The 21,572-nt window shown below is 50.0% G+C and overlaps 2 protein-coding genes across 4 annotated transcripts; one reads left to right on the top strand and one right to left on the bottom strand.

The window, feature by feature from the left end:
- Positions 1-9,380: 9,380 nt before the first annotated feature.
- On the top strand, positions 9,381-12,363 carry LOC101233303 (interferon-induced protein with tetratricopeptide repeats 1-like). The gene is made up of 2 exons (XM_004174972.6): positions 9,381-9,538; positions 10,366-12,363. Exons 1-2 carry the CDS (start codon positions 9,516-9,518, stop codon positions 11,675-11,677), a joined length of 1,335 nt encoding a protein of 444 aa, XP_004175020.4. The 5' UTR covers positions 9,381-9,515; the 3' UTR covers positions 11,678-12,363.
- Positions 12,364-13,157: 794 nt separating this feature from the next.
- Positions 13,158-21,572, bottom strand: RACGAP1 (Rac GTPase activating protein 1). Of its 3 annotated transcripts, none has more exons than XM_032744807.3 (17): positions 21,443-21,572; positions 20,066-20,154; positions 19,383-19,585; positions 18,947-19,083; positions 18,677-18,746; positions 18,410-18,463; positions 17,623-17,700; positions 17,407-17,524; positions 17,119-17,249; positions 16,527-16,691; positions 16,050-16,145; positions 15,658-15,856; positions 15,295-15,400; positions 14,908-15,040; positions 14,687-14,822; positions 14,345-14,453; positions 13,158-14,055 (listed from the first exon to the last, which is right to left on the bottom strand). In XM_032744807.3, the coding sequence occupies exons 2-17, from the start codon at positions 20,148-20,150 to the stop codon at positions 13,980-13,982; spliced, it is 1,896 nt and encodes a 631-aa protein (XP_032600698.3). In that variant the 5' UTR covers positions 20,151-20,154; positions 21,443-21,572; the 3' UTR covers positions 13,158-13,979. The 3 variants fall into 3 exon arrangements, with proteins under 3 accessions (XP_032600698.3, XP_072775673.1, XP_041567526.2); XM_072919572.1 differs by lacking the exon at positions 21,443-21,572 and adding an exon at positions 21,375-21,392; XM_041711592.2 differs by lacking the exon at positions 21,443-21,572 and adding an exon at positions 21,231-21,288.

Genomic DNA, 21,572 nt, shown 5'->3' with positions numbered 1-21,572 from the left:
AGGACCCCCTGTCCTGCTTTGCGTCTCTAAGCCCAGGTGATTTTCCTGAAGAGAAAGGAGAGCTGGGACAGTGGCACGGCCTTTGAGAAACTCTGGCTCTGTGCAAACACCTTTGAAACCCAGAACTTCTTTTCCATCCCGAATTTGCAGCAGCCTGGAGGGATTTAACCCCTTGTTTTGCTGCTCCATCTCAATGCCATGTGCAGGAAGGAGAGGGAGAATGTGGGGAGAGAATCTGATTCACTGTGCAAAGCCCCAGTTGGGAGAAGGAGTTTGATTTACCAAGGCCAGAGGTAGTAAAGAGCTTGGACAGGAATTTGCGCTAAACCTTTGACACACAAGACATTTCCCTTTCAGGCCAAGACAAACAAAGGAAGGAAGTGTCTGGGACTTTTAAAGCGACCTAGTGGAGACAGGTAAGGGCAGATAAGGGCTGAAGGAAGAGTGGGCTGGACAAGGGAAGTATCCAGTTGTACAGATTTGTTGGAATCGTGAGTGCTCTGCAAATCAGGCTGAGGGAAGGCAAAACCACCTGGGGAAGGGCTCTTTGCAAAGGGAGAAAGAGGCTGAACATCCCCGAAGTGCTGAGCACGGCCTTTCTATTCACTCCCTGCTGTTTTTCCACTCGCTTTGCTAAGTTCTCTGTGCCTGAGGCTGGCAGGGTTTCGAGGCTCATTAGCTGCTCACCAGCAGGCTCTGCAGAATCTCCTGTCAGACCTTTCAATTTCTCAGCATCATCCTGGGTGTAAAAGAGTCTTTGCCCCTTTCCTGCACTTGGGTCCTGTAATAAAAAAAAGGCAGCTGGAGCTGTTCCTGTGAAAGGGAGAATAACACCCTGTGGTGGAGAGATGGAAACAATCCCACATGATAAAAAAGTTCTTCACTGATGCTGTTCTCTGTCCCCACACCACCTGTACGGGGGACACAAGGGTTCTCCTGTTTCCAGGGCTGGGAATGGGAGCAGCAAGGAGCCTTCTGTGGGGCAGCAGTCAGGAGTGGCTCCCCTCTGGCTGTGGCACCTCTGGCTGACTCTGCGAGGAAGCCAGGCCTGTCCCCAGCCTGGTAAGCAATGCTCTTTCCTGCTACAACATCCCTGATCCCTCATGCCTGTAGAACAGGATTGCTACAACATCGTCCCAGCTGACAGATCTAAAATACCAGGCTTAACCTTGCCTGTACAGGATTAATTTCCCTCTCAGGATTTTGGTTTCTCTCTGGAGTCATCTGTTTGGTGACTCCACAGGTTCCCTCAGTGAATCCCTCTGGGAACATTTTGCTCTTTGACCTCAAATCTTTCCCTTCTCCACTAAATTGCTCCAGTTTGTTTTTAACCCTTTATTCCTCGCGGAAGATACAAGACAGTGAGATTAGTGAGGAGGCCCTGTGGGATTCCCAGAAGGGATGGAGGAGGATAATTGGCGAGACTCCAGGGCCAGAAGGAGCAGGGGGGGTTCTCAGTGCTGTCCCCACAGCCACAGAGTCACTGACCCCACTCCTTGGCCTTATCTCATGGTGAGTTTTGCATTCTGAGTCATTGAACAAACACAAGGACTGCTCTCCCTGGCCAGGATTCCCAGGGCCCAGAGCAAGGCTTGGATGAGGTTCCACCACACGCCAAGACCATGAAAAACAAAGCTGCTGCTGCTTTCTGGGTTATTTATAAGGCAAACTGCACAAATAAACCTTTCCTACCCAGAGGGGTCAAGGTTATGAATCCATAACTCTCCTTTCCTATGGGGACTTTGTTTGTGACTCATTCCTGGCCAACCTCGGGGGCTCCCAGTGCACAAGCCGGGAATGAGGAGCTGCTCACAGCGAGGAAGAGCTTGGCAGAGGCAGCTGAAGGCTCCCTGCAAGGGCTGAGCGTGGGCCACCCTCCTTCCTTACCACTGAGCCCAGAAAAGCCATCTGTGGGACAATCAAATCCTTTCAAATCCCAGAAAATTGCCTGGAGCACCATCTGGAGGCAGCTCCTGGAAGGCGTGGGCAGAGCTGTGACACCTTTCCCGGGATGGGCACATGGGTGTCCCTCTGCCACCTCTGCTGGGATGACGTGCCCATCACCAGGGACCCTCCATGAGGAGTTCCCATCCCACCAGGAGCTTCCAGGACACAGCAGGACCTGGGATTCAAGGTCCCCGAGCTGCAGCTCCTTGTTCTGTTCTGTTTCTCTTGGACCAATCTGTTCCTGGATATTCTGCCCAGCCATCAGCTACTCTGGCAGGTGACTCCAAAATGAGGGTTTGCCACGCTCAGTCCCTCTCCTGTGTCCCTGGAAACTGGGAAGGGGAACAGGATCACTTTTTTTTCTCCTCCAATCCATGCATTTACAACTGTGGTGTAACTTTTTCTCTGCCCTCCATTAGTTCTTGTTGCTGCAGCACAGATGGATCTGCCTGAAATTAGGGAGTGCTTCTCCAGAAGTCCTTGGTCTGTTTGGGCTTGATTTGCTATTGATTTTTGCTGGGCTTGATTTGTTACTGATTTTTCTAAGATTTTTTTTTGAAGGACCAGTCTGACTAGAAGTATCATCCACTGGGTTTGACCACAACTTTGCTATCCTGCTCCATCTTTCTGATAACACTCGTGCAGCGCTGCGTGCCATTTCCCTCTGCTCTCTGGAAGTGGAAATTATGACATTTTTAAATTCTGCTGATGCTGAGAGGAGCTGTGATTTCTAAGAAGCTATGCTGTGCATGCCCTGACACGTTTCATGTCTCAGCACTCAGCTGTGCTCTGAGCCTTCAGTGAAGGGCCTGGAATAGTGGTTTCATTTTTTTGTTTTTTTTCAGGGATTTGCTTTCTGTAATCTGATCATTCATGTCGTTCACAAAGACAACTTGATTTTTCAATATGTGATCCGCTTCTCCACGGCTGATTGAGGCTTTCTGCACAATAAGCTGACTCTTTGTTGCCAATTCGTGAGGAATTCTCATCAAACACGGACTTAGAAAACATTTGCCCTGCTGCAGCTCCGTGGCTGCTTTGGGATGCCCACCCTGGGCAGCTCAGGGAATGTGTTTAAGGCTGATGCATCCCTGGGTGTTGTTTTTCTCTTCATCTCCTATGTCCGCAGCATTAAACACTTCCTTCCCCTTCAGCCCTAGAGGCTTTTCTCAAAGCTGGAACCCCAGGGGCAGCTTGAGCAGGGCCTCCCTATCACCAGAATCTGCCTATCTGCAGCTCAAAGGAAATTCTGCTTGGCTGCTGTGTTCCAGCTCCAGATGAAATGCCCGCATGGCAGAGCATCAGCGTGAGGGGCTGAGGAGCTGCTCCCCAGGAAGATTGGCTGGGAAAACAATCAGGGGCTCTCCTTCCACGGGGCCAGAGCCAGCCCTGTGCCACGGGACTCGTCCCAGGCTCTCAGGGCAAGAGGTTTCAGGATTTCGGTGCTTCAGAGAAAGGGAGTCGAGGGACCTGATAAACATTTACGTGGGGAGAAACATCTCGGGGCTGAAACATCAAATAAAACCCCCTGGAATGAAATATGATCTCAAGGACTGCATGAAGCCATTAGAAAGTCTGGGCAGGTTTAAGAGCTCACTTGTGTGGAAAAGGGGGAGTTTGGTAATTTCAAGTGTTTCTACACCACTCACGGCGTTCCCCAGGGCCTGGAGCATGCTCGTGCTGCTAAAAATAAACCACTCAGGAAGGCTCCGACAGCCTTCTCAGAGCTTCAGGTGCTCTGAGCTGCAAAAGAGGAGAAAAAGCCACAAAAAAAGAATGGATGAGGCTGTTAGACATGCCTGGGTGAGAAATAACCACCTCCAGCTCCACTCGACAGAGGAGTGAGCAGGGAGCTGTTGTCTCACTGGGGGGAAATTATAGTTGAGAGAAAACAGCTCACCTCTGTCCCTTTGTTTCCTGAAAGCTGATGGAGGAAGACTCAGAATTAGGGAGAGAGAGAGAGATTGTTTTCTCTTTCTAGAAGACACCGCATGTTTTTATTCTCCCCATTCGTTGTGCGTGTTTAGATAAAAGTTAGGACACAAAGGCTTTGCTGGGTTGGTGCCAAGCTAAAGCTCAAGAAAACAAACCTCAACCTTCAAGGCCGAGAGGTTCAGTGGGTCGTTAAAGGCAGTCCTGCTCGCACAGGAAATCACATCATGTAATCTCTTGTTTGGGATTTTGGCAAAGGATCCTTTTCAGAGGGGAGCGCTGCCATTTTGGAGAGCAGCAACCCAAGAGAAACACAGCATTTGAGGGAGCAGGGATTTTTCAGGATCTGTCTGCAGAAATAGCCGGGCTTCATTCCCAGTTGGGAGAACAATTATTAATTTCATGGCAATTAAAATTACCTTCTTTTCCATGCTATCTACAGAAGCCTCCACCAAGGGAGGTGAGAGGGAAACATTCTTTTGTCCCATCCAGGACCTGTTCCACTATTCCTGCTCCAATTCTTTAAGCTCTCAAAAACACACTTTACTTCTACCCTTCTGTTCTGCAGGGAAACCACAGACAATTGTCCTCTGTGCAGGGCTTGTCACAGTCTTGGATACACTCTGGAGTGATTTTATCCGAAGCGTTTCTTTCTCTTTCTCATGGGCCATATGGAACAGTATCAAAAGCCATAAAACTTTATGTATTTACAGCCTCTCCTGGGAGCACAGCACTCAGAACATCGTTGTAGATGTAAATTAGCTCAATTATCTTTGCTTGGGATGGTTGGATCTTGCCCAATTACCGTTGCAGTTTCTCATTCTCTGTGACGCTGACAAACAACGCGTTTAAGTGCTTGTTCCACTGTTTTCCCAGTCCCAACACCACATAATTCTCTCTGATCTTCAGCCTCTGTTTTAAGAGAAACTTTTAGCATTTTTCCTTGACTATTTTCCACCCTCTCTGGATTAAGGTTCCCTTCTTGGCTTTCTGGCACCTGCTGAGTGAATTTAATCTTACCCAAACTACCTGAAAGTGTTCTATGAATTCTACTGCATCTCTACCCTGTTTTTTCCTTACTACACTGAGATTTCTTTCCTCTCTCAGTTATAACCCTCATCTGACCCATCACCCTTTGAAGTTTTGACATTTCAGCCTTCTTGGCATCACCCTCCATCAGCTTCTTGTCTGGAGAACAACTGAGATGCACAGATTCCTTCCACACACAGAAACTCCTCTGTTAATTGCCAGTGAGAACTGCTGCTGCTGCAATCTTATCAAATCTGAGCACTGCAATTTTTCATTACGCTTATGCCATGATAGCAGGGCCACATGCCTTTGGACCAGAAATTCTGATTTTCCCTCATGCTCTGGCTTTCATTAGTTAACAACACTGAAAATCGTATGGATTCTCTTGTACCTTCTCTTGGTGGGGCCTGGTCTGCTCATTGATTCATTTCTGAAGTAAACAACAAATGAAAAGTAAAAAAAGGGTGGCTTCTCTCTCTGTGCCCTGAGCTGAACCATTTCCAGTCCCCTGGAATGATTGAGCAGGTCCTGGATGTTCCAACCACTGCTAAACCACCCTTGAGGGGTGTCTGAATTCTGGGACTGCTCCAAGTGGAGTTGCAGGAGCCACTTCCAGTGTTTCACACTGAATCCCTGCATTATTCAGGTTGGAAAAAGCCCTCTGAGACCAAGCTGTGCCTGATCCCCACCAGAGAACTGAGTACCACATCCACTCATTCCCTGGACACCTCCAGGAGGCCAACCCCTTCCAATACCATCCTTTCCATCAAGAAATTCCTTCTGAATTTTCACTGCCTTTTTTTTGAATTTTCCTTTTTGAACTTCCTGAGTTTTTCCTTGATCCCAGGTGGGGTGAAGGCTACAGCCCCTCACAGGGCAGGAGCTGGATCAAAAGGGAGACTTTAGAACTCTGAACATCCCAACATCTCCCAATGCTCCCCACCAGGGTTTTGCTGTTCTCCCTGCCCCGGGTGCTCTGGAGCTTCCCAGCCTGGCTGAGCAGCAAATGCTCCAGGTTTATCACCCCATCAGAGCAGTTGGAAGACAGTTGAGTGTCTCTGGGGTGCTGATAGCAGGGAAGGCTTTGCTCTGGAAGATAAGCTGCCCTCCCTGAGCAGCCAGGGGAGGCCGTTGGTATCTCAGTGTCTTCCAGCCCCTCCAGACACACCCTGGGTGCTGGGGATGGCGAGGAGTTAACCGAACCCCTCGCTATCATCCGCGCTCTGCTCCCTGGAATCGTTTCTCTGCAGTGACCTCATTGCCTCACCCAGCTGTAAACAGGCAGGCAAAGCCTCGTTGTTTTAGAGATGGATTAAATCAGGGGAGAAAAGCACTTTGGGAAGGTGTTTGAAATGCACAACAGCTCTGTTTTCTGCTTGAGCGGCTGCCCAGGAGAGAATAGCATCACAAGCATCCCCTGTCAGGTTTGGGGGGAAGCAGGAGTGTCTGGAGTGTAGCTATTCCCTGCCAGCTCCAGCCAGAGCTCCCTGTGTCACCCCACAGCAGCAATCCAGGCTCTGGTGGTCACCCAGCACTCAGGTGTGAGTGATGCAGAAAGTCCAGGCCGCCTTTATCCAGAGGAATTGGTCGATCCAAGCACCTCTACCAGAGTGAGGCAGAACCAGGGTGTGCACAGAGGCTGCACATCCAAAGCATTTGGAAACAAGGAGAGTAAATGTGGTGAGGCAACAATATTGGTTTCACAGCTTCTGCCTATATTACATAAAAAATATTTTTCTTTTTGATTTTAAATGCTACCCAGCCCTTCCCTTGGGCCCTGCTCAGCTCAGAAGGATGAACACCCTCCACAGGCAGCTCTCTAAGGTCCTGCTCTGTTTTTCTTCCACAGGAAACCACCTCTTTCCCAAATACTGATATTTTCATCCAAATAAAGGGGAGTGAGGTTGAAATAATTTTTAAAAATAATCCAGCTGCGAGGCAGAAATCTAAAAGTGGTGCAAAAGCATCGCTCTTTTTCACAGGCTGGGGGGAGAACCACACTGCAAAAACCCAGCAGAGTCATCCGTGGGGAGCCTCTGCCATCTGCTGGCGCCGAGTCCCGCAGCAGCGCCCGTGCTCGGGAGAGATTGTCAGCAATCAGGAGGGGAAAATGGGCATTTTTTAAGTACCTAAAGCCCTTTTCTAGGAGAAACATTACCAATTTTGGTCTCATCAAAGATACTGAAGTCATAGGAAGGTTTACATTGGAAGGGACCTAAAAAATCATCCAGTTCCATGCCCCTGCCATGGTTCCAGCAGACCAGAGTCCTCCAAGCCCCATCCAGCCTGGCCTTGGCCACTTCTAGGGATCCAAGGACAGCCACAGCTTCTCTGGGCACCTGTGCCAGGCTTTCAGCACTTTGATAGCAAAGGATTGTCTCCTCATGTTTCCAGACAGTGGAGACCCCAGGTTTTCAGTCAGGGATTTGTACAAAGCCATGAATTAAACACCTCTGCGAAAGGGTTAAAGATTTATAAGGTTTATAGTCTGCTTTTCCCACCCTCTTTCCCCGGAGAGGTTTGTACTCCCCATGGGAGCAGCACAGCCAATGGGAGCTGGAAAGGTGCAATAGAAACTGTGACAAACAGAAAACACCTTTTTGTCACCTGTCTTCTTACTCATAGGAGCCTCACCTGAACTTGAATGCCAGTAAGGAAGTTACAGACAATTAACAGATGTTCAGCCAGGACTCAAACTGTGGCAGGGAAATTCTGCAGCCACACCTCAAAGTATTTTTAGTTCTGGCTTTGGCTACTCAGATGGAGCTTCTTGAAGCTTCCCAACACTGCAGGCACAGTTTGCAGAACAGCATTTCCAGGTTCTGTCTTTCCTGCTCCATGTTGCAGCTCACTCTGGTGGTCCAGAGCCCCTTCTTGTGCCCTAGAATCAGCTGAAGGAACTTTATAACAAGCAGGTGATTTTCTGGACAAATAAACCAGGATTTCCTTTCAAACCAGTTCAGAATCCGTTCAGTGTTATTTGATGTAACAATGTTTTTAAGGCAAGGACTGTTTTCAAAACCACCAACAAAAATATTTGTATTATTTTTTCCTCTGCATCTCATTGCAGCTCTTTTGCTTTTCCTTCCCACCATTTATCTTTCACACCAAGCCTCGCCTGTACTTCCTATTTGGCTACTGGTTGGTAGTTTTCTCATTTGCTGTTATTTTTGACTTCCATCCAAGCTTTGTATGATATTAATAGCTGTTGCACAAAACTGTAATCATCCTCAAACCAGCCCTAATATTAGCAGGAGTAGCCAAGAACTGTTGTCAAGGCCTGAGGGATTTGAGCAGTGAATTTTCTCCTCCATGCTGCCAGTTCTGCCCCAGCCCAGGGAGACAAGACATCTGCCCAGCAGCCACTCACACAGCCCCATCCTGGCCACCTCAGGCAAGAGAGAAGCAGCTTGGTCAAGCCCAAATGCACAGAAAGATGCTGAAAGAAGATGCTGATGCGAAGATTCAAGACTTAGATGTTACCCGTTGTCTAATTAATGCTTCAGCCTAATCAAGATAGAGCAATCACTCATTGTTCATCCAGCAGTGCTAACACTAATAGTCAAATTACTCATTTTCTATTAAAGGTTGTCAGCAATAGAAAAAAATAAACACATGGAATAAAAGCATCTACCCTGCTCCTCCAGCAGTAAATTCTCCTCCTTCCTTTGCACTGCTGCAGTGACTCATCAGCATCCTGAGGGGGAAATAGTGATGGGTTTTTTCTTCTTTGCTGGGAGGAATATGATTCTAAGACTGGTGGTTTCTCCTTTCTCTGTTTAGAGTTTACTTGAGGCTACATTTTAAATGTATTTTCTGCTGTTCTCTCCACTGGAGTCGTTCTTCCCAGGGCTATAATCCCCCGTTACACCCAGACATACCACACATCCTGCATTTTACCTGTATTTTTTCTGTCTCTTCCACTGGTTTCTGTCACCTGCCAAAACCTCAATGGTCAGCAATGACTTCCTGGTGAGTTGCTGATATCCCCGGGGCCATCTCCAGCTCAGCTGTCAGCACTTCCTGCTCCTTAGGGAAGGAATTGGGATTTACCCCAGGTGCACCAGTGCCTCACACAAAACAGTGCAACTGCAGTTGCCATCCCCTTTTTGCTGGGCAGTTTCTGTGACAGGCAGGTGAGAAACTCCAGCAAAGGCAGATCCAGGCAAGCCCTGGGGACAAAGTCCTGCAGAGTCACAAGGAGCCTTTGGCTCATCGCTGATAACGGTGATGTCACGTTTCCATTCTGATCCTCCACCACCTTATACCAGATACTTGCTAAAAGCTGTAACCCCAAAGTCCTTTTCAGCAGGGACAAGGTCTCCAGGGTGGAGTCCAGCCCCTGCTGCTCTGACCACAGGGTTCCCTTCCTTCCCCAGTGTCATTTTATGAAGGGAAGGTGGTAACTCCAGATAAGAAGAGGACACTTTCATTTTTGGTTTAAACTCTCCCAGTTTCGTTTCATCCTAGATAAGTGGTTTCATGTCACTCCACCCAGGAGAGAGCTTTCCTATTTAAGGCTCAGTCCCTAGCTTACAGACTGTCCTGCCCAGGATCTGTTGCTGTGTGGAAGAGGTGCAGCCAAGCCATCATTCCTCAACAGTGACATGTTGCCTGCAGCAAAACTGAGGTGAGTGCACAGCATTTCTTCTTGTCACAGCTCCCACAGCCTCAGGGTGTGAGGGCACAAGGCTCAGCACAGCATCCTGGCTCAGAACCTCACCACGGTTAAGGCTGGAAAGAGCCTCTGAAAGTCACCTTGTCCAAGGTGCTGCATCCAGACAGCTCTGGAGTCTCTCTGAGGGTGCAGACTGCACAACCTATCCAGGAAAAATGTGCAAGGCCTTTCTTCTCACAGTTAAGTTTCCTGATGTCCAGATGGAGCTTCCTGGGCTTGTTTGTGTTCTTCTTGCCCTGGCACTGGGCACCACTAAAAAAGCCTAGCACTTCTTTGTACCCTCCCTTCAAGTATTTCTACAGCTCCAAAGTGCTTCTAAGCCTGCTCTTCTTTAGGCTGAACAGTCAGCTCTCTCAGCCTTTCCTCACAGAAGAGACACAACAGTCTAACATCTTCCTTACCTTGTTGGAGGCTCTTTTCTGAGCCTTTTCTTCACCCTTCAGCTGAAGACATAACCACCCATAGAAGGTGAAGAAGCTTTCACTGTGTGGGTGGGGCTGGCTCTACTGTGCCTTTTTGCAGCCCATGCCAGGGCCTTTGCCTTAGGTGAGGGAGCACTGGTGACTCCATTCCTGGCTCTCTGTTCTCCAAGGCTCACAGAGAGCTCCCTGAGAAATGGACTGATTGGAACAACCATTTGCAGGTTCCTTAGTAGCCTGAGTGCAAGGGATGTGTTGTCCAACTGGAGAAAGTCCCCTCCTCCACCTTCCTTCCTCTTTTCCTGCTCAGGGTGGGCATCCCAGTGTCCACCCTTCAATAACTCAGTGTCCTCTTTGTAGCAAGGAGCAGCTGAAGGAGAAGCTGGATGCCCTTCAGTGTCACTTCACCTGGATGTTGGGTGTTGAATCTCACAGTCCTCAGCATCTCCTGCAGAAGCTGGATGTTGAGATCAAGCACACAGCTCACCAGAACCAGCTGGCCCTCCTGGGGCTCCAGGCATACCTGCACCAACTGAATAACCAGAGCGAGGAAGCTCTGCAGAGCCTCAGAGCTGCTGAGGAACACAAGGAAGAGGAGCAGCTGGCATCTACTGCTGGCTCTTTGGTCATCTATGGGAATTATGCTTGGATTCATTACCTTCAGGGCTCCTACCAGGAGGCTGAAACCTGCCTGGAACGAGTTCAGCAGCTCTGCCCAACTCCTTGGGATGTGCGGCTGATCCCGCACATCCAGGCCCAGAAAGGCTGGTCCCTCCTGGCTATCAGAGCCCGAAATGGGGAACGGGCAAGAGAGTGCTTCAACATGGCCTTGATGCTTGAACCACAGAACAGATCTTTCCGTACTGGGCTTGCAATGGCTTTTTATTCCTCCTGGAATTCCTCCTGGCAACCTGATACTGAAAGAGAAGTCAGAATCCAGTTGGAAAGAATTGTCAATGAGCAGCCAGATAACTACAAAGCCAAAATATATTTGGCCAGGCTACTTGAACAAGTAGATAGGGAAAAGTCAATTGGCTTGGCCAAAGAATGCGCAGAGAAAAGCTCTGACCCAGAGGTCCTCAAACTCTCAGCTTTGTTCTGGATGCCACGGTCAACAGAGCGAGCGCTTGAGATCATCCAGCGAGCCCTGCAGCAGGAGCCAGGTTACCATCTTCTCTACCAGGCCCTGGCCAACTGCTACAAGCAACAGTGGGTTAAAGCAAAGGAGGAAGACAAGGATAAGATACGGCGTAAAGCCATCAAGGACCTCCAGAAAATTGTGAAGACACATCCAGACCTTGACCTTACACTTGCCAAGCTTCAGCTGGCAGAGTTCATTGGTGCAGAAAACCCAGCAAAGGAAAAAGAGATCTACATGGAACTGGAGAGGAAAATCAACACCCTGAGCCTCAGATGCCGTCAAGCCCTGAGTCTCTCTTGGGGAAAGTACTTCCTCTACCGAGATAAATCCCCGGAGAAGGCAAAAGCCAAGTTCATGGAATGTTACAGAATTCCCCTGCAGACAGACCACAGGCAGGACTGTGGGCGCAGGCTGGTGAAGATGGCTGGAATCTACAAGAGCAAGGGTAACACCCAGGCTGCCAGCGCCATCCACCGCTTCTTCCAAGAGGCCGACCGGCACTGCCCGAGGAACCAGTTGCACTCGGTTTAGATGATGAGGATCAGCCCACAGAGAGTAGGGCATGACTTTTCCCAAGGCTAGAAGGCCAAAAGGACTGGCTGGCCCTGCAGAGCAGGCCTCATGTGGACCTAGTGGTTCTGTCAGCTCCTCACGCTCACCCATTGCTCGGCTGTCAAATCTAGGCCCACTCGTGGGTAACTCAAGTGCCCAAACCTTACACACGCTGCTGTGTCCTGCTTCTCCCAGAGGGAATGAAAACAAGAGTGAAGAATTTGTCTTACAGGGTCTGAGCACAATCTTCTGCAGGTGTGGACTTGTGTCTCTCCCTTGGAGCTGCCATTGATCAGAACTGAATGCCAATTAGGGAAATGTAAGAAATCAACCTGTTAATTATAAGTATTCTACCATTTGCAATGAACCAGGAGGTGAATTCCTCCACAAGATCAGTGAGGAGCCATGATGAAGGTGAAGTCCTGTACAGGACATAGATGGTCACTGGCCTGTCCAAATGCATTAAATGATGCTGATTAAGGAGCCCACAGGGGTGATTTTATCTGCATTAGTCCTCAGAAGTACACGCATGCCTGTCCCTGCCTGGACATAAACCAGGAGCTTTCTTGTACTGGTTCCCACCAGGAATGACATTTTCATCCCTGTTTCTGCAGCCACACTGAGGCTTTTAAAAATCTTTGGTTAATAAATACTTCTCTGTGTGATTTCTCCTTGCTGGTGTCTTCTTGCAGCCTGAAGCATCCAGAGCATGGAACAAAAAAGATCTACCCTCTCCTCACTGTTCTCACTCTCCATCCCCTCCAGACCCTTCCCACTTGGAATTTGTGCCCTTACCTGCAGGCACAGGTGGGCACCCCCCATCCCAAGCACTGCCAGGATCACCTTTGTGCCCAGCAGTACCCAAGTGGGGGTGGCTTCCCAAGATGTCCCCAAACCTACCTGTCCCCACAGAGTAGTGCCACAGGGACCAGGGCAGATGTCCCTCAGCAGGTCCCACCAACAGTGACCATGTATCTGCTCCAGTGAGGAACAGGTAAGGACCTAGTCTGTGAGAAGATGCTCCAAGAAAGGACCAAATGTGCCCAAAACCAGAATTTGGGTAAGGAGAACACACCTTAGTGCCCCTCTCATACACACCTGGTGTGTCTGAAACACCCAGAAACATCTCCCTGCTCAAGGGCCCCAGCACCAGTGTGCAAACACTTCACCCCCCAGACCTCACAATCAAGGGGAAAGAGAAACACCCCAGGCCAGCACACCCACCCCAGGCTGTTTCACCTCCCAACACAGTGGGGATCAAACCTGTCGTCCTCCTTTGTCCCCTGGACCCAGGAGCCACAGCCCAGGGCAGCATCTGGCCCCCAGCAGCAAGGTTGGCTGGGATCAGTCCTTGGAGCAGGAGCAACTCAGAGAGCAGCCCCTCAGCCTCCAGTGAGGCCACACATGCCTGGGTGAAAATACACAAGTTAAAACCACAACGAGAACACAAAACCATGGGTTGTGTAAAACATCAGGATTTACTTCACTGTTGCAGAGTCAGGACAGTTTTCCAAAGCTCAATAAAAACAGCCACTTGATAGATTAGTTTGTGTTGCACAGGTGTCTTCACACAGCACTGGGCAAGGTCCCAGGTCCTGACCTGGAAAAGCAGGACTCCCACCCCCACTGAACCACCATCCCTCCCCTCACCAGCATGAGCAGCACTAATTCCTTTGGGCTAGCCAGGAAATAATTTGGTTTTGCATCTACACCCTCCTCTAGGGAATTCACCCCTTGCAAACACAGGACCAGGAAATGTTCCTTCAGAGGAGCCACAGTCCCTCGGGCAGCTCCTTGAAGAGAGGCTTTTGCCCACCAACCCAGTCCAACACTGCCATCCTCAGGATCGCAGCTGCACCACCGGCCAGGTGGGACAGACTGTGCTGATGGAGAGCCTGGATTCTGACAAAGCTCAGACACTGCTGTGCCAAGAACATCCTACAGAGTCCTAAAAACCAACTGACCCTCATTTTGTGACTGCTCTACCTCACACAGGGAGAAAAACAGATGTTAGTGAAAATGCCAGTTCTCTAGAGTTTTTTTAATGATTAACACTGAACAAATCCTGCTTGTTACTGTCTTCACCAATACTACATTCAGCACAGCATTAGATAATAAAAATAAATTGCACTATAAAATTCCATTAAAAGTCTCAGTTAAGCTGTAAGATAAAAGGCAAAACATTTCATATAAGCTGCCAGGGGCCACGGAGACAACCTGTATTTCTTCTACTGGTGAGTATTGGTGTGCAAATGCCAGGACAAGACCAGCTCCCAGGTCTTCACTTCAGCATAGGAGAGGCAAAGAAGTTACCCTGATGCCCAAGCTGGGTTGTTGACTTGCTTTTGCTCCCAAATCTAATTCAAGAGAAACACAAGATTATCAGTTTGGAATTCTGGACACAGAAGATCCAACTCTCCCTTTTCCAGGGAACATGCACCCACCTCCCAAACAACGTTCCTCTCCCTACCACGAGAGGATGTTTGTTACCCAAATCTGCTGCTCCCACAGCACGGATTAAGGGAGGGTTCGCTGAGTAGTAAGTGCAGGCTGCCCCCAAATATCTCAGTTCTCCTAGAGCACCCGAAACCACCTGCAGTCATTCCAAACACGGCATGACGACACCCCCTGGCACTTAGCACTTACTTGGGGGTGGTCTTGCTGAAGGTGGAGCGGACCCGCTGGGACAGGGAGCTGGACGAGGGCGTCTTGGAGAGCTGATGCTCCGGGGTGGTGAGAGGCCCCAGGATGCTCACTGCCAAAAGAGAGCAGCACAGTGTGGGGACAGCTGAAGTTTTCTTTGCCGTGCAGGGAACATCAGGCATTCCCTGGCATCTGTGAAAAGCACTAGACAAATCTGGCATTTCCTGGCACACTTTGCTTTTTCCTCTGCCTCCATGAAGCGAGGAGCGGCTGGCTCCCAGAGCCTCACAGGCTACTTGGGTTGAGGGTTGTTGTTTTTAGTAACAGAGCAGAAGGCAGGATTACCTTGCACCTCAGGTGTCCGTGGAGTGGAATAGGCGTTGGTGTTCTCAATCACGTGTGCTGGGTCAATGTTCTCCTGCTCCACCATCATCAGCTGGGTCCAGTAGTCCATGGGCAGCAGCAGGAGTCGCTCTACAACCTACAGAGACACCTGTGAGCCACTGATCACAGAATCGTGGAATAGTTTGGGTTGGAAGAGAGAAAATCACCAAGGTTGGTCCTACCTTGGGCTGTCGCTTCGTGTCTTGCAAGAGGGTCATGGGGTCAGGATCTGGTACTGCGTGGGCGACTATTGTAGGGCCAAAGACTTTGGCCAAATTGGAGATGTCCATTTTAGTGTCCGGGCTCTGAGCCACCCTGCATCAAAAATTAAGAATGAATGTAGCTTCCCCCCTTCACTCATGATACAAGTCCCCTGTCCCACACACACCTAGCCTCTCAGTGAGCAGATTGGTTCCAGAATGAAGACTTCATGCTCACAAGCAGTAACCAGACCCAATTAGAAAAAGCACCAGTGAGGTAACCTTCCCCTTTCAGATCACAGAATGGTTTGGGTTAGGAGGGACCTTTGAGATCACCTGGTTCCACACCCCCTGTCCATCAGAATGTACCTCTGCAGGTGGACCATGAGGAAAGCCAAGGTGTCTCTATTGGCCTGAGGAAGTTCTCCAACTGCTTGGTACATAGCAGCGATGCTGTTATCCTCATCCGGGATTTCTAGCAGGAAAAAATAATATTTAGACCTAAAAAAGTGCTCCCAGAAGCTACAATTTTCCCCTCACTGTCACAGCTACCCTGAGACATAAAGAAGCCAGAAACTTCTCACGCTGTGCTAATAATCTTGTATCCTGCCCAACTAGAACTCAGGCACAAGGACTCCACAGAGCACCAAGGCCTGCTGGTTCACTTGACAGCAAAACCACAACCACTGAGCCTCAGGAAAGAGCTGGAGATGTCACGCAGCAATTCCTCACCTGCAGCTTCCATGAAAGTCTTGTTTAACTGGAAAGTGAGAAGGGGCTCTTTCAGGCTGCGCAGGAAGTCCTTGAGAAGGCCGCAGATGGCGTGGATATCGTCCACTTTACTGAGCAAAGGAATGTTCTTTGCTCTGAGAAACTTCTCCTTCAGTTCCCTCACAGTCTTGTCACAGCCAGAGATGCGGTAAATACCTGTCTGTTGGCACAAAGCTTGGCTCAGAGGAGGAGGTCAATTGGTTTTCTTCCATCCTCACCTTCTCCCCACACCGAGTCACCCACTAAGCAGCACAATGCACACCATAAATAAGGGATATTTGGGTTAACAATTTGCTTCCCTAACACCACGACCCATTTCATTAGTACTGTTTCACACCTCATTTTCTTCTTACCTCATGCAGCCCTCGTTGCTCAATCTCATTAACACAGTGCACAATGATGGAAGGGATCATTGGAGGAGTAGAAGGGACAAAATCCATCAAGGTGCCCTAAAAGGCAGAAGGGAAAGTAAAAAAAAAGATGGATTCAGTCACCAATACACGGAAAATACTCCCTCAGGAATTCACAGCAAGATCTATGGTCTCAAAACAAGAATTGTTGCTCTTCTAAGGACTGATGAAGAAACATCGCATCCATCAGCACAATGCTGCCCAGAGCTGCCACCTTCCCCACTCAACGCCCTCCTACCATCACACCCCTAACACCCCCTCCCTGCTTGTGCAATGATGCATTGGTGAGCTCATTTGCATGTCATTATGCAGCTCTGAGCAACAGGAGCTTCGCTGGGGAAGGCAGCCTTGGAGCTGAGCAAGTCCCAAGCCAGGGCGGCCCCTCTGGTAGCCAGCCCCAAGCCGGGGGCACAGACCCACCTCCCCAATGCGCACTGGAGTGCCCGTCAGCGTGGGGATGCAGGGCAGGGGGCAGCGCTCCCGGCACTCCGGGTGAGCCACCACCCGGCAGTCTCTGCACTTCAGAGAGATCTTCCCAAACTTGACTCTCTTCCCACAAGGAACACAGGATTCTGGCTTGATAACCTGGTGATCCAGAGAACACAGATGAGAGAGATTAGTGCACTGTAGGAATTAAACTGGGTAACGGTTCTGAGCCATGCGGGTAACTGGTACTGGTCATATTGACCTGAGACTAAATCACAGAATCATGGAATAGCCTGAATTGGAAGAGAGGTCATCCAGTGAAGCTCCTGGCCATGCACAGACACCCCAACAATCCCACCCTGTGCATCCCTGGGAGCGCTGTCCAAACTCTCCTGGGGCTCTGGCAGCCCTAGGGCCGTGCCCATTCCCTGTTGGGCCTGTTCAGTGCACAACCGCTGCTCTGGGAGAAGAAACTTTTCCCAGTATCCAACCTAAACTTCCTTTGATACAGCTGGCAGCCTCTTATCACACACATTTCAAGAAGGAAGGAGATGCTTTTCTAAACTCCTCCTGCCCATAGACCCACCGTTTTTGAAACAAAGTCATGCAGCCTCATTCCCCCGTTGTGCTGTGGGGTGCTGGAGCCATCAGTGTCCAGCTTGGACTCCAGCTGCTTACTGCCTATGCTGGACTCGCTGTTCCAGGGCTGCAGAGGACCTGGAAAACACAAGAGGAAGAAGCTGGAATCACCCACTGCCCCTAAACACATGGGCATCATAAATTAGAAGCAGCTCCCAGGTCCTGGCAGGAATAACAAACATTTCAGGATAACCTGTGTAGATGTGTCAGGACAGGACAGGGATGGTACACCTACCGCTCTTCCTCCGGCTCCTCCGAGGGTAAGGCATAGTCTGGATGGTAGAAATGGCTTCAATTGGGCCACCATCGTTGGGGACCATCACAGTGGTCTTTGCTACTATGGATTCATTAGCCTGGAATGACAAATACACCAGTGACAGAACTGCTGTGGCCCTGGAAAGAGGCAGGAACTGTGGCCAGGTGTACACAAAGCCAGCTGTGACCACCATACCTGGTCTGCTGTGTTGCTGATAGATCTGGATTTCTTCTGAGGAGCTGGGGGGCCTTCAGCAAACTGCCTGGAAGAGCGCTGAAAAGAGAGCACATTATTGTCTCAAAGCAGGAATGCTGTTCACTTGGCATTACACTGGCCCAGGATGACTAGAAGGACTGAACACTTCCTGCATCTGTGGTGTGTGCTGACAAGTCCTTCAGGGGTACCTCTGCTTCGTGGCAACCTTGCAAGTGCCAGGAAGAATTAGGGAACCTCTTTCAAATAATTTTCCTAGCCAGCTTTATAATTCAGATCAGAAAAAAAAGAAACAAGGACAAAAAAGCCCCAACAAACCCATGAACTACACACAAAAAAAAAAAACAGAAATTAAGCAAGTCCCAGACTCTTCCCAGCTCCACTAGGTGATGGTTTCAGGCTCTTTCCCACCTGTATCTTCTGCAGATTAAAGCAGAATGAGCACAAGCTCCTTTACAAAAATAGAAAAATGTAACTTCCTACACCATTTTCCCCTAATCTGGGAGCTGTTAATAATCTCCGAGTGTATTCTTGCAAACCCCAGACTGTAACAACACAGGATATACAGAACTCCACTCATTTTCAGTAAACAAATAATGACATCAGACCTAAATTTCAATCTAAACCCCCACAGCAGCAGCACAGCCATACAAGGTCTGTTTTCACTGGCTCAGAGGTCACTACAGGTGGCTGTGAGGTGACAGATGGTGGCATTGTGGCAGCCAGGGGGAACAATGGAAACTATGTGACAGGAACAATTGAACAATACCCGCTTCTCTCTCCTCTTCAGCCTGACAGCTTTCACCACCGAAGAATCCCAGTCCTAGGGGAAAGACACAGCATTGGTTAATGGTAAATACCACACAGCCCCTGGCTAGGGTTTTAATCAAACTTTAGCCAACAGCACACTCGGAAATGCAAATCAGCTCAGCCAGGTTAATATCCCAGGAATCTAAACACAAAGGGTCTCTGGAGATCAACCCCCTCCCCTCGGGCTTTACAGGGGAGGAGAACTTGAGAAATGGAGTTACATTACCAGTGAGTCATCGCTCTTGTCAAAGCTGATGTCTGACAGAATTGAGCCAGATTCATCTATTGTAGACAGCCTAAAAAACACAAATTAGAAGAAGCTTGTATCAGTTTGGCTTTCAGTCAGTCACGGTTCCAGAACAATCCCACTGACTCACAAGAGCCGTATTTTAAAGTGGAACAAAAAGGGAAACTGCTGACATGGGTGCAGGATGTGTCACAGGGGCCGACAGCTGGATTGATGCCTGACACCTCAGATAAAATGCTGTTTCCCTACCTTTTGTTGCCTGCACTTCCCACAGAAGCCTGTGGCCTGTTCAGGAAGGCGAGGACAGACTTCTGCTCCTCGCTGAGCTGGATGCTGCCGGAGGCATCACACATGAGCAGCTCTCGAATCAGCTGGATTTGCCGCTCCTGTGAATGAAGATAACATCAGCAGCTGGATACACCGTATTTAATTACTTTAAGACCCGACCCAGCCCTTGAGATACCAAAGATAAGCTCTCAGAACTTGTGTCAATGGACTGCTAATGGCTGCAGACAGGTAATGGCAGCTAGGTTCCATCAGCAGCCAGTCTCCTTTCACAGCTCAAAGCCTTGCTTTTTAGTTTTCCTTTCCTCCCCATGAGTGCCAGTCCTTATTTGCCACTGATCAGTGCAGTTTAATCGCCTTGTCTCCACGCTCTCAAGAGGGTAACACAGCAATTACTAACCAGCTTCTCACAGTCCATTTCAGCTTTTTGCCTCCGTTTGATCTCCACATCCACCTGATTACGGGCGTGTTTCAGTTTCACGTCCAGGGCACTGCGCTCAGCCTCTGTCTTCATGAGGCGATCTTTGCACCTGCTGAGCTCCTCCTCCATTTTCTGCCATTTCCTCCGGTTCTCCTCAAAGTTCTTGGCTAATTGAATAAACTCTGAGGAGAGAGCACATGAAGCCTTAACTGGGCAAGCAGAGGAGCAGCTGACAGCAGCTTCACAAAGAATCTCAGGATTCCTGAGGCTGGAAAAGACCCAATCCCCACCTTGTCACCCAGCCCACAGCACCATGTCCAGTCATTCCTTGGACACCTCCAGGGATGTGTCCAAACCTCCCTGGGCAGATCCCTCCAATTCCCAACTGCCTTTTCCAGGAAGAAATTCTTCCTCCTGCTCCCAACTGAGGCATGGAGAATCCAGCCACACAAGAGATGGCCATGAGCTCTTCCATTTCTCATTTTTTTCCTCCTGTCAGCACCACCCAGAAGAGCTGGAACACAGGACAAAGCCAGTTTGCTACAAGCAGAACGTGGCCCTGCATGGAAATTCAGCTGGGACTTGATGTTTCTCCACAAAGGAAGAGCCCAGACCAGACTGGTTTTAGCAGCTTCAGCAGATTCTTCAGGGACAAAACTCACGGCATTCGTTTCCTTCGCTCAGAAGCTCAGCCTGGCGCGTGAGATGCTCGTACAGACCCCGCAGGTTCACCATGGCAATCTCCATCCTCCTGCCAAAAAACCACAGCTGAACAAGCAGCTCAGCCCTTCCCTCCCACCTCTGAGCAGAAACCAGCCCAAAGGAAAGAGAACCAGCCTCAGAGTTACTGGTTGTAATGCTTTCAGGCGGGTTTGAGAAGCTGCATGAACAAAATTCATGTTTTATGGAGATAGATGCATCTACTTTTTCTCACTGGGAATGGAAATCCACAGCTCTCCATGGTTTATGGATGACAGAGCCTTGGAGAAAGGCAGATCTGCCCACCTTAGTGCTTCCACTATCCCGCAGCACAGCACAGACACTCAGAACCCAAGGCAAGATGAGGGATCCCAAGTCCTTCCCTTCAGAAAGGGTACAGAACACAGCCCATGCCCTGTCTACAAATAACTTGGTACTATCTAGGCCACTAAAAACCTGCAAGTTTTCAGTACTTCGTAAGATAAAAATAGGAGCAACATTCCGGGGAATTTTAATACAGTTTTAAATTTAGCTGCATTTTAACTTACATCTCCTCCTGCAAATAGCTGTTAAAATTCAACCAGTCAGCACATTTCTCCCAAACAGCAGCAACAACGGCATAAACAGAGGCAGCGAAGGGGAAAGTCTCCAGCTCAGCAAGACAGAAATGATTTCACAAATGAGAGAGGAGCAGGCAGGGCACCAGGGGCTGGAAAATGAACCAGTGCTGGAAGGCTTGGGAGAGGTGCAGGGAACAGAAACCTGCCAGCACAGAAAGCTTTGGGGCATCTGTTCCACAGGTACAGACTTCACAGGCACACCGACACCTCGATACTTTAATAGGTGCAATACGAGGCTTGGAAAAGCTCTGCCCTCGTCGTGCGAACTCACAGCGCGGGGCACGCCCAGCTCGGTGCCTCAATTACCTGCACTAGCATCACCATCATCGCGACCCCCGAGGCCGCAGGGACGGGAGCAGCCCGGCCCGTACGGCGCCCTCCGAGCCGGGCGGCCGGGGCTGCGACAGCGCCGGGATGGAAGGGCCTGGGCGGGCCCGGGATCCCTTCCCCTCAGGATGCCCCGCAGTCCCCTGAGCCCCCGGTCTTCCCAGCCGGTCCCTGCACTCACCCCAGCCCCTCAGGCTCCCCTCAGCCCTCAAGGCTCTCCCGGTTCCTCCCAGCCGGTCCCTGCACTCACCCCAGCCCCTCAGGACTCCGGATCCCCCGCAGTCCTCTGAGCCCCCGGTTCTTCCCAGCCGGTCCCCGCACGCACCCGAGCCCCTCAGGCTCCCCTCAGCATTCCGGATCCCCCAGTTCCTCCCAGCCGGTCCCCGCACTCACCCGAGCCCCTCAGGCTCCCCTCAGGCTCCGGCGCCCGGGCCGCGGCTCCGGCCCCAGCGGTGCGCGCAGCCCCAACGGCCCCGGGCTCCGGTTTGAATCCGCGCCGCCAGCCAATCCCCGCACGCTCCGG

This window comes from Taeniopygia guttata, chromosome 29, assembly GCF_048771995.1.
Source record: "Taeniopygia guttata chromosome 29, bTaeGut7.mat, whole genome shotgun sequence".
Lineage (NCBI taxonomy): Eukaryota > Metazoa > Chordata > Aves > Passeriformes > Estrildidae > Taeniopygia > Taeniopygia guttata.
Note: the sequence above shows the minus strand (reverse complement) of the source record. Positions and strands in the feature narration are given on the sequence as shown.

What these genes read in the sequence shown, in the direction of transcription:
- LOC101233303 (XM_004174972.6), top strand. Translation starts at nt 9,516, where the DNA reads ATGTTGCCTGCAGCAAAACTGAG. An exon ending in TTGCCTGCAGCAAAACTGAG is followed by an intron (nt 9,539 to 10,365) that starts GTGAGTGCACAG and finishes TCCTCTTTGTAG; the next exon opens with CAAGGAGCAGCTGAAGGAGA.
- RACGAP1 (XM_032744807.3), bottom strand. Translation starts at nt 20,150, where the DNA reads ATGGAGATTGCCATGGTGAACCTGCGGGGTCTGTACGAGCATCTCACG. An exon ending in AGCAACGAGGGCTGCATGAG is followed by an intron (nt 15,857 to 16,049) that starts GTAAGAAGAAAA and finishes TTGTGCCAACAG; the next exon opens with ACAGGTATTTACCGCATCTC. An exon ending in GACTTTCATGGAAGCTGCAG is followed by an intron (nt 15,401 to 15,657) that starts GTGAGGAATTGC and finishes TTTTCCTGCTAG; the next exon opens with AAATCCCGGATGAGGATAAC.